This window comes from Schistocerca americana, chromosome 1 (genome assembly GCF_021461395.2).
Source record: "Schistocerca americana isolate TAMUIC-IGC-003095 chromosome 1, iqSchAmer2.1, whole genome shotgun sequence".
Classification (NCBI taxonomy): domain Eukaryota; kingdom Metazoa; phylum Arthropoda; class Insecta; order Orthoptera; family Acrididae; genus Schistocerca; species Schistocerca americana.
Window position 1 is genome coordinate 386,136,955 of NC_060119.1, and position 12,762 is coordinate 386,149,716.

At 35.3% G+C, this 12,762-nt stretch overlaps 1 protein-coding gene across 2 annotated transcripts in view; it reads right to left on the bottom strand.

Annotated features, from left to right (window-relative positions):
* LOC124601397 (JNK1/MAPK8-associated membrane protein-like) overlaps positions 1–12,762 on the bottom strand; it is a 112,071-nt gene that overhangs the window by 87,090 nt on the left and 12,219 nt on the right. For both annotated transcript variants that reach the window (XM_047136242.1, XM_047136241.1), the window contains 2 exons: positions 10,720–10,960; positions 3,792–4,004 (listed from right to left, as the gene is read on the bottom strand). In XM_047136242.1, the coding sequence (XP_046992198.1) occupies positions 3,792–4,004; positions 10,720–10,960 (454 nt within the window). The remainder of the gene's footprint in view (positions 1–3,791; positions 4,005–10,719; positions 10,961–12,762) is intronic.

Genomic DNA, 12,762 nt, shown 5'->3' on the forward strand with positions numbered 1-12,762 from the left:
ATGATGAAACTTACCAAACAAAAGCGCTGGCAGGTCGATAGACACACAAACAAACACAAACATACACACAAAATTCTAGCTTTCGCAACCAATGGTTGCCTCGTCAGGAAAGAGGGAAGGAGAAATCCTTCTCCTTCCCTCTTTCCTGACGAGGCAACCATTGGTTGCGAAAGCTAGAATTTTGTGTGTATGTTTGTGTGTCTATCGACCTGCCAGCGCTTTTGTTTGGTAAGTTTCATCATCTTTATATATATATATATATATAAAAAAAGTACAATATAACTTCTGCACAATTTCAGTGCAGTAATGTATTCATTGTAAATAAGTATTATAGTAGTTTATTACACATTTATTACCTTATAAATAAATAAAAAACTTTTTTATTTTAAATTCAGTGCATTAGTATTTGTAAAACGACTCTTTCATACAGTGTTTATTAAAAATGACAATCATTCCACTTGGGACCAGTGGAATGGTACATTAGCTTATTTGTTTTAGTTGTAAATATTTGTCATGTATTGTTGTTTTTCTGACACGTTCTACATCCTGGAGGACCTCCTCACTACAGATCAATTGGAATGAAAGTAAATCTAATCTAATCTTAAATACTCCTCCTCCTATCCTGATACCTACTGCCTAGCTTGGCCACTGCATAGGCTACTTCTGTAAAATACATTAACAACAAATCATCACGGCCGATAATCTAATACTTTGAAAAAGCTACAGCTTTTCCTTTTACATTACTCAAATGCTTTTTATATATGTGTTAAACATGTATTATATTTACTAATGTCAGAGAACACTATTGGCTGTCTATATACTGGAAAACATAAAAACATGTACAATTTGAACATCAGTGTTAATGGGACTTTAGGTTTCAGAGTTGAAATGCTCTGATACATCAACATCTAGATGAATCCTCTGCAACTGAAAGAGAATTCTTAGAACCATTTTTGGACTATTTCCTTATCATACCACTCTAAAGTAGAAAATGGGAAAAATAAAAATCTAAATCTTCCTCTGTGAGCACCAAATCCTCTTATTTTATTATGATGGTCATTTCTCCCCATACAAGTAGGAGTTAACAAAATATTTTAACTGGAGGTGGATCTTGGTGATTGAAACACAGTGAAAATACTTTGCCACAATGAAAAATATCTTTGTTTCAATGATTTCCATCCAAACTTGCTTATCATACTAGTGAAACTCTGTTCCCTATTTTGTCATATTACAAAACAAGCTGCCCTACTTTGAAATTTTTTTTTGTTCTCCATCAGACCTACTGGATTAGGATTCCATACTGTGCAACAATACTTTAGGAAAGGAAGGACAAGCACAGTGTAAACAAACCCTTGAGTGGATCTGTTGCTCCTTGTAAGTGTTCTGCCAATAAAAGTCTTTCGTTCGCCTTTCCCAAAACAATTTATATTTCTTGATTCAAATTTAGATTATTGGTAACTGTATTCTCTAGGTATTTGGTTGAATTGACAGCTTTTCAATTTGTGTGATTTATGGTGTAACCAAAATTTAACAGATTTTTTTTTTAGTATTCATGTGCAGAAACTCACACTTTTTATTGTTTAGGATCAACTGCCATTTTCTGAACCATATGGTTACTACCACGTAAACAACAGCATCATCTGCAAACACTCTAGGAGTGCTGCTCATATTGTCTCCTAAATCATTTATATGGATTCAGAACATCAGAGGGCCCATAAAGCTTCCTTGTGCAACCCAGATATAACATCAGTTTCAGTAGACGACTTCCCCTTCTGATAGGAAATAATTAATCCACTTGCACAACTGAGACGATACTCCATATACATGTAAGACACTTACCTCAATTTATTCCAGCTGAACTGCGCTCTCACATGTTTTAATAAAAAGGTGGTCATTTTTATCCAGCTTACTTCTCAGCACCCTTCATGATATTCAAACCTCTGTAATACCCTTTTAACAAAATTCTTTTAGCAGTTTACTTGTACACCTATATCTACATACATATTCTGCAAGCCACCACACAGAGCATGGTGGAGTGTCACATTGCTAGTCATTCCTTTTCCCATCCCACTCACAAATTGTGTGAGGAAAAAAAATGACTGCTTCCATACAAGTACTGATCTCTCTTATCTTGACATTATGCAAGATATATGATGGTGACAACAGGAGCTTCCTGCAGTCTGTTGCAAATGCTGGTTTTCTAAATTTTCTCAATATCGCTTCACAAAAAGATCATCATCTACCCTCCATGGGTCCCAATTTGAGTTCATGGATCATTTCCATAATACTCATATGTTGATCAAAATCTAGCAGCACACCTCTGAATTCCCTTGATATCCTCCTTTAATCTGGTCTGGTAGGTGTGCCAAACACTCTACCAGTACTCATAAATGGGTCATACATAATATTTCAAATTGCTTATCATTCATATAAATTAACAATTATATTTTCATTACAGTGTTTATTAAATGTACATTTATTACTAATATCAGTAAAACAGTACAAAAATCACATATAGGCTACTGTGGGTTGCTTGTGATGTAGTTTTGTCTACAAGACTGATATCAATTAGATGGAGTTTGCCTTCTCAAACCTAGAAATTCAATACTTCACATACTCATTTATCTCAATTGTGCAGTTTAATATGGTATGAAGTGATCACTAAAAATGATACAAATAACAGAAGAAGTAAGGGGAAACATCACACTGTATGGTTGATGTGTTGAGTGACCACGGCAGAAAATATGAAAGAATAACACACAAGGAGAATCAATAAACTAACTCTTACTGAACTTAATAATGGACCACATCATAAAAGCTGTAAAAAAGAAATCAGGATATAACATGGGATATAAAGTGGCAAACATTATATGGTATGCTGGTGGCAGTGTACTGACAGCACATAATCAAGATAATTTACAAAGGTGACTCAACCAATTCAGTAAAGTAGCTGAACAATATAACATGGAAATCTTATCTAAAAAATCAAGGGGTATGTTAAGACCAAAAGCACCTTAAGATGTAAATTAGAGGTAGATGGTCTGTCAATTGAAAACGTAATGAGCTTTCATTACCTAGGGACTGTTATCACCAGCTATAAAGACTTAATTGTGGAAGTGAGAAAACTGTTAGCAAAGGCAATAAGAGTAGCCAGATGTCTGTAAAATACTCTATGGAGAAACAAATATATAACAACAAGAGGAAAATAAAAATATATAAAACAATGGTGTAGCCTCTTGTTTCATGTGGGCAGGAATTAGAAGGGAAATGAAAAAGACATAACAAAAGTTAACAGCATTGGAAATGAAGGTACCAAGATCTAAGGAGTAACACTGTGGGACAAGACACCAAATGTATTGATAAGGAAACAGAACAGAAAACAACATATACATAACTGGATGAAGACAAGGAAAAGAAATTATAAGAACAATGTGGAAAGAATCGACACCACAAGACTCATTAAAATTTCTAAATCTGGATGACTGCAAAGGAAATGATTGCTTAGACAATCACCTAAGAGATGGGATGACAGTTGGTTCAGTAGATCCACGGAATAAGGCCAACAAAGAGAGAAGAAGAGGAAGAAGCTACTAAGAGAAGCTCCAACTGTATCGTGAGCTGTTACCTTTACTTCTTCCAATATTTATATTCCACCAAGGACTTTCCATACCACATTAATATTGCATTATAATTGGTATACCAAATAAAAGCTTGACCTGTAATGAGACAATGACACTAAATTTAAAAATAAAAAGTAATATGAAATATTGAAAAAGAAATAGTAAACTTACAAAGGATACACAGCCTCTTGAGTGCAGTGCAATGTTTCAGCATAATCCGGATTGGGATTGTGGAGCAAAGTATACCAGTCCGACAAATTTTCTGCTCTGCAGGAACTAACTTGAAGTGATCCTATGGGACGAGACATTAGTAACGTGTAGACTGCTGCACCAACAATTTCAAGGAATGCTGACACATGCAGAACCAGGACTTCCTTGCAGAAGCTGAAGATAAATTAGAAAGATAGGCATGAAACATATGGAACTTAAAAAAGTATTATTCTCAGAAATATCAATAACAAGTTTTAGTAGGAAATCATATCATAAAATAAGGAAATCTGAAATATAACTTTAGTGCAAACAGAAGAAATAATATACAAAGAGCACAGATATAGATTAGTAATGTATGGAAACAAACATGTTGTTGTTTTTGTCGTCTTCGCTATGAAGAACAATTTGAAGCAAACAGTAAAGGGTGCGGCAATAAATGCAAATGATGTTTATTGATATGTAGATTTTGGTCACTGTGTGGCCATCTTCGTTGCAGTAAAAGTAAGTTAAAATATTAACAACACGTGTATAAGTGCATTGTCACAACTGGACTATTCATGTCAAAGAATGAGTCACGAATAGTCCAGTTGGGACTATGTGCACATACAAGTGTTTTTAACATTTTAATTTACATTTACTGCACTGAAGATGGCCATGCAGTGACCAAAATACAGATATGGAAAAAAACATTTGTGACTGGTTGCTGTACCATTTACTACTTGAAATGAATACAGTCAATGGACACAACTGTTTTCCTATGGAATCAAACCTGATTTGAAGCAAGTTTGACATGCAAAGTTATCTTGTGCAAGTCTTTTTATTTCTGCATAACTACAGGGTTATTACAAATGATTGAAGCGATTTCACAGCTCTACAATAACTTTATTATTTGAGATATTTTCACAATGCTTTGCACACACATACAAAAACTCAAAAAGTTTTTTTTGGCATTCACAAATGTTCGATATGTGCCCCTTTAGTGATTCGGCAGACATCAAGCTGATAATCAAGTTCCTCCCACACTCAGCGCAGCATGTCCCCATCAATGAGTTCGAAAGCATCGTTGATGCGAGCTCACAGTTCTGGCACATTTCTTGGTAGAGGAGGTTTAAACACTGAATCTTTCACACAACCCCACAGAAAGAAATCGCATGGGGTTAAGTCGGGAGAGCGTGGAGGCCATGACATGAATTCCTGATCATGATCTCCACTATGACCGATCCATCGGTTTTCCAATCTCCTGTTTAAGAAATGCCGAACATCATGATGGAAGTGTGGTGGAGCACCATCCTGTTGAAAGATGAAGTCGGCGCTGCCGGTCTCCAGTTGTGGCATGAGCCAATTTTCCAGCATGTCCAGATACACGTGTCCTGTAACGTTTTTTTCGCAGAAGAAAAAGGGGCCGTAAACTTTAAACCGTGAGATTGCACAAAACATGTTAACTTTTGGTGAATTGTGAATTTGCTGCACGAATGCGTCAGGATTCTCTACCGCCCAGATTCGCACATTGTGTCTGTTCACTTCACCATTAAGAAAAAATGTTGCTTCATCACTGAAAACAAGTTTCGCACTGAACGCATCCTCTTCCATGAGCTGTTGCAACCGCGCCGAAAATTCAAAGCGTTTGACTTTGTCATCGGGTGTCAGGGCTTGTAGCAATTGTAAACGGTAAGGCTTCTGCTTTAGCCTTTTCCGTAAGATTTTCCAAACCGTCGGCTGTGGTACATTTAGCTCCCTGGTTGCTTTATTCGTCGACTTCCGCGGGCTATGCGTGAAACTTGCCCGCACGCATTCAACCGTTTCTTCGCTCACTGCGGGCCGACCCGTTGATTTCCCCTTACAGAGGCATCCAGAAGCTTTAAGCTGCGCATACCATCGCCGAATGGAGTTAGCAGTTGGTGGATCTTTGTTGAACTTCGTCCTGAAGTGTCGTTGCACTGTTATGACTGACTGATGTGAGTGCATTTCAAGCACGACATATGCTTTCTCGGCTCCTGTCGCCATTTTGTCTCATTGCGCTCTCGAGCGCTCTGGCGGCAGAAACCTGAAGTGCGGCTTCAGCCGAACAAAACTTTATGAGTTTTTCTACGTATCTCTAGTGTGTCGTGACCATATGTCAATGAATGGAGCTACAGTGAATTTATGAAATCGCTTCAATCATTTGTAATAGCCCTGTACTGTAACCTACAGCCATCTGAACCTGCTTACTTTATTCAATCCTCTATAATTTTTACTCCACACACTTCTCATCACTGTGAAATTAACAATCCTTGATGTCACGTGATGTATGCTATCAACATATTCCTTCTTTTAGTTGAATTGTGGCATAAGTTTCTTTTCTCCCCAGTTCACTTCAGTACTACTTCATCAGCTACTCAGTCTTCTGAACCAACCTGCAGCATTCTTCTGTAACACCTCATTTCAAATGTTTCTGTTCTCTTCTTGTGAGCACTGCTCATCATCCACGATTCACTTCTGGACAATACTACATTCCAGACAAATATCTTCAGGAAAGACTTTCCCAAGACACAATCATTATGCCCACTGAATCTTCAAATTCTTTTTGTCTCTCTGGCAGAATCACAATAATAAAACAATGAAAAGTCCAAGGTGGAATACAACAATACTCGTCATACAGAGATAATTGTATGTGATGGTATGAATATGAGATAATTGTATATGATAATATAAATCTGTCCTTTTCACAACAGAATTATAATAATAGTGTTAAAGTAAGCATGAAAGACATTTTATCATGGATTAGTCAGAGAATATACCATAATATTACCAGACTGGAAAAACCAGGAATGTGGAAAAGAATAATGTTAATCATAAACATACACAACAACACTTTACTGAATTCAATAAATATTAATAATAGACATGGAAAGAGGAAGGGGTCCACCACGGGCTATTCGATTAGATTGATCTGTATTCGTGGGAATCATTTCAGGATTAGCCTAGAATTCTTGAGGAAAACAAGAAAATCCCTTATTACCCACATGTATCACGGTAAAAATGTGCTACAATGTTTCTCATTAATTATACAAAAATCTTCCAACATACTGCCTTGAGGCCCCTGATTAGATTAGATTAGATTAGATTAGATTAATACTAGTTCCATGGATCATGAATACGATATTTCGTAATGATGTGGAACGAGTCAAATTTTCCAATACATGACATAATTAAGTTAATTTAACAACATACTTAAGTTAATATAACAGCTTTTTTTATTTTTTGTGTTTTTTTAATTTTTTTTATTTTTTTTAATAATTTTTTTTCTTAATTTATATCTAAAAATTCCTCTATGGAGTAGAAGGAGTTGTCATTCAGAACTTCTTTTAATTTCTTCTTAAATACTTGTTAGTTATCTGCCAGACTTTTGATACTATTTGGTAAGTGACCAAAGACTTTAGTCGCAGTATAATTCACCCCTTTCTGTGCCAAAGTTAGATTTAATATTGAATAGTGAAGATCATCCTTTCTCCTAGGATTGTAGTTATGCACACTGCTATTACTTTTGAATTGGGTTTGGTTGTTAATAACAAATTTCATAAGAGAGTATATATACTGAGAAGCTACTGTGAATATCCCTAGATCCTTAAATAAATGTCTGCAGGATGATCTTGGGTGGACTCCAGCTATTATTCTGGTTACACGCTTTTGTGCAATAAATACTTTATTCCTCAATGATGAATTACCCCAAAATATGATACCATATGAAAGCAATGACTGATAATAGGCGTAGTAAGCTAATTTGCTAATATGTTTATCACCAAAATATGCAATGACCCTTATTGCATAAGTAGCTGAACTCAAACGTTTCAGCACATCATCAATGTGTTTCTTCCAATTTAATCTCTCATCAATGGACATACCTAAAAATTTGGAATATTCTACCTTAGCTATATGCTTCTGATTAAGGTCTATATTTATTAATGGCGTCATACCATTCACTGTATGGAACTGTATTTACTGTGTCTTATCAAAATTCAGTGAGAGTCCATTTACAAGGAACCACTTAGTAATTTTCTGAAAGACAGTATTGACAATTTCATCAGTTAATTCTTGTTTGTCAGGTGTGATTACTATACTTGTTTCATCAGCAAAGAGAACTAACTTTGCCTCTTCATGAATATAGAATGGCAAGTCATTAATATATATTAAGAACAACAAAGGACCCAAGACTGACCCTTGTGGAACCCCATTCTTGATAGTTCCCCAGTTTGAGGAATGTGCTGATCTTTGCATGTTATGAGAACTGCTTATTTCAACTTTCTGCACTCGTCCAGTTAGGTACGAATTGAACCATTTGTGCACTGTCCCACTCATGCCACAATATTTGAGCTTGTCTAGCAGAATTTCATGCTTTACACAATCAAAAGCCTTTGAGACATCACAAAAAATCCCAATGGGTGGTGTTCGGTTATTCAGATCATTCAAAATTTGATTGGTGAAGGCATATATGGCATTTTCTGTTGAAAAACCTTTCTGGAAACCAAACTGACATTTTGTTAGTACTTCATTTTTACAAATATGTGAAGCTACTCTTGAATACATTACTTTCTCAAAAATTTTGGATAAAGCTGTTAGAAGAGAGATTGGACGGTAATTGTTGACATCAGATCTATCCCCCTTTTTATGCAAAGGTATAATATCATATTTCAGTCTATAAGGGAAAATGCCCTGTTCCAGAGAGCTATTACACAGGTGGCTGAGAATCTTACTTATCTGTTGAGAACAAGCTTTTAGTATTTTGCTGGAAATGCCATCAATTCCACGTGAGGTTTTGCTTTTAAGCAAGTTTATTATTTTCCTAATTTCAGAGGGAGAAGTGGGTGAGATTTCAATTGTATCAAATTGCATAGGTATGGCCTCTTCCATTAACAGCCTAGCATCTTCTAATGAACACCTGGATCCTACTATATCCACAACATTTAGAAAATGATTATTAAAAATATTTTCAATTTCTGACTTTTTGTTCGTAAAGTTTTCATTCAATTTGATGGTAATACTGTCTTCCTGTGCTCTTGGTTGACCTGTTTCTCTTTTAATAATATTCCAAATTGTTTTAATTTTATTATCAGAGCTGCGGATTTCAGACATGATACACATACTTCTGGATTTTTCAATAACTTTTCTTAATATAACACAGTAGTTTTTATAATGTTTGATAGTTTCTGGGTCACTACTCTTTCTTGCTGTCAGATACATTTCCCTTTTCCGGTTACAAGATATTTTTATACCCTTTGTAAGCCATGGTTTGTTACAAGGTTTCTTACGAGTATATTTAACTAGTTTCTTGGGGAAGCAGTTTTCAAATGCATTTACAAAAATGTCATGAAATAAATTATATTTTAAATTGGCATCAGGTTCATGGTACACCTCATCCCGGTCTAACTGCTGTAGGCTTTCCCTGAAATTTGCAATTGTTAAATCGTTGACTGAATGTACTACTTTGGAGGACTGTTTAGTGTTGCTGAATGGAGCTATGTCATATATTGTAACTAGCTGTGCACCATGATCAGAAAGACCATTCTCAACAGGCTGAGCATTTATCTGGTTAAACTTATCTTGGTCTATAAAGAAGTTATCTATCAGTGAGCTGCTATCCTTTACCACCCGAGTAGGAAAATCAATAACGGGTGTCAAATTGAAAGAACCGAGTAATACTTCAAGGTCATTTTTCCTATTATCCTCTTTCAGAGAATCTACATTGAAGTCCCCACAAATAATAATTTGCTTCCCCCTGTCTGACAGATAGCACAACAAGGAGTCCAAATTTTTCAGAAATAGATGAAAATTTCCTGATGGGGACCTATATACAGTTACAATTATAAATGTGCCTTTATTTAATTTAAGCTCACAGGCACATGCTTCTGTATGTTTCTCTACACAAAACTTTTTTGTTTCTATACTTTTTGCACAATGATAACTTTTGACATATATGGCAACTCCTCCTTTCTCCATATTTTCTCTCATTACATGTGCAGAGAGCTTATATCCACTTACATTTACCTTATCCATATCAGTAACAATGTGATACTCAGACAGGCATAGTATATCTATTTCATCCTCAACTTCTAAATCTTCTAAACAAACCAGAAGCTCATCTATTTTATTCTTTAAACTCCCAATATTTTGATGAAATATACTTACATTATTTTTAATTATACTTTTATGAGAACCTTTCCTTATTCTAACATTTGCAGTACTCTCCTGTCTGAGTTTCTCATTGTGCTTAGGCCTAGTTCCTATACCAGTGGTCACATGGTGCTCAGAGATGCAGATTATGTCAACTGGGTTGGGTGACTTTAATTCATCAGTGCAATTACCTAGGACTGAGATACAACTTGGTGGAGATAAAATTTCTGGTGATCGGTGAAAATTTATAATTGACAGCTGTGATTGGTGATCCAATGTGCTAGAATTTTGCTGTTTAATTTCTTTCCTAAACTGAAGATTTGTTTCAATCCTGACCTCTCGTAGAACTTGACATCTTTCTGTCTTACCTATCCTAAAAAAAGGTGCTGCTCCAACACCTGTAACCACTGGTATTTTACCATTCGTGGCAGTGCCTCCCCCCCTTAAATTTCCTGCTATTACCCCAGCCAGTTTCCCCTTCCCTTTCCTGTTGAGATGTTCCCCCTTCCTGATTAGTAAGTACATAAAAAGGAGACTTATTATTGTACTGGGTTCTTCCACCACTGCTTGTAAGATTAATTTCACGTTTTCAAATGGAAAACACATATTTATTACAAAATTTGATTGAGAAGAAAAAAGAATTTCTGGAAAAAAATTCAAAGTTCTTGTTTTTATACAAATAAAAGGTATTTATTTACTTGTTTAGTTAACAGAAATATGCCAAAAACAAATGATGCCGTACCTCCTCTTCATTGACACTGTATCTATACAAAACCAGTGCAGAACTAGTGCAATTAGAGCCATAAAGCCAAGATACAACCAGTCATAGAAAACTGGGCTCTCATTGCATTGAGAACATGCAGACAAAGGGGATGAATTGTTTCTTCTGTAGCCCCGTGGGCATGCACTGCAGTTGCTCCAAGTCCCATCTGGCAACTCTTCACGACCACAGTAAACTCCAGGACATGGTTTTAGATCGTGAGCTAAGGAGAAAAAGATGTATATTTGAAAATGCAAAGTAAATTTTGTTTTTTTCTAAAAACAGGCATACCCATGCACCAACTACTGTATGTTCTACAGAAGTAACTAATCAGTAAATAACGACATGCAGGAAAAGTCTTCTAAATTTATGTCATATGGATCACTTCCACTATGTATAGCTCTATGTCACAGTACGGTGCACTCTGTTCTTCATTAGAGCTTACAACCTACAACTGCACCTTAGTCAGACATCTGATATAAGCACAAATACTGACTGATATACCAATTTGTATCAATATAAAATCACTGCAATATACAAGATGATGGTCAAATGTATACAATAATCAATCCACCACACTACATGTCAACATGAAAATTAACTTGAAAGAAGTAATTCAGGAGACCATAGGCACACAAAAACCTCAGTAACTTTTAAATGGAAATCTCTATCTTCACCAGAGCTATTTTATATTGTCTCAGCATTTAGTACAATTGCTTGACTCAGAAAAGTTTTTAAACAATCATTCATAACTCTTTCCTTAGTTTGATACAATAAACAGCTTGCCTTCCTGTTGACAACAGGGTCATTAAAGAATTATTACAGGCTAGGACTGGATGATGGCGGGAAAAGCAATCACCCACATACTTTCCAAAAAGCGCTGTGATATGCATAATCACCACAAAAGGATAAAATATAGCTACCTCTGGCAAAGCACAAAATTAAAAATAACAGATCAAACCCCATACATCAATTGTTTGATTTGGTTTAACAGCTTGTCAAATTCTCTAAGAATATGTAAGCCAAACAATTTTAAACCAAAATTAATATCTGTTTACATTCATTCAATGTATTTTAAGATACTGCCAGTGGTATGAACAGTATTATATCAGCTGTAAAGTAATGAACAAATAAACAACAGGTATAAGATGCAACAACTGTTGAATGTAACTTATTTTGTAGGTGTAATTATTGTAAGCCTATTATTTTTGACATTTGCAAAATACATCATTTCAACAGTTCCAGATAAAAAAATGTAACCCAAAATAAATAAAAGAATTGTAAAGGGAACTGCATTGGTTAAAGTTGAGAAAAAATGGAAAACTTAATTCTGGATAGAAGTATCAGGTTTTAACCATATTCCTCCACACTCTAATGTCTTAACAATTGTTGCTTTGTAAGTCATCACACAATTTGATACCATGGTGCTAGAGAATTTCTGGAATAGTAATCTTGTTATAGAGGTTGCACACAATATTTCTATAATGTTCTGCTAATTAGTCAGTTTCACATACCAATGATCATTTACTTTGCATAACAAATCACTGGTATGGAATGAGTCATTTTATATTCACATCCCAAATTAATTTTCACGTTACCTACATTCTGATCATTTACAATTTTTTTTAATAATTCCTATGCACTACCTTCTACATATTACAGTACAAGACATTTTTGTACCAAAGAGCATACTAAAAGCTCATAGTATTTTTCATTCATGTGTATAACGTTTCCTAAATATAAGTTAGAGAGATTTAGAGAAAGGAAAATAATACTCATGGCTACTCAATTTAGACTTTCCATAATTTTCATCCCTTTCTTCTCGCTTCCTCTTTTTGGTTTCTGGAAAACTTTGAGAGTTTCCAGCAAAACATGGAAAATATACAATACTCACAGTACTGTTACTGGAACGGTTTAGGAAGTTCCAGCAAAATATAGTAGTGCATGAGTTTTTTGTTAGCTCTTTTTACGGACTTTGTCTGAAAGCTCAGCAACATTTTCAGTCTTGTTTATGTGCCTGCCAAC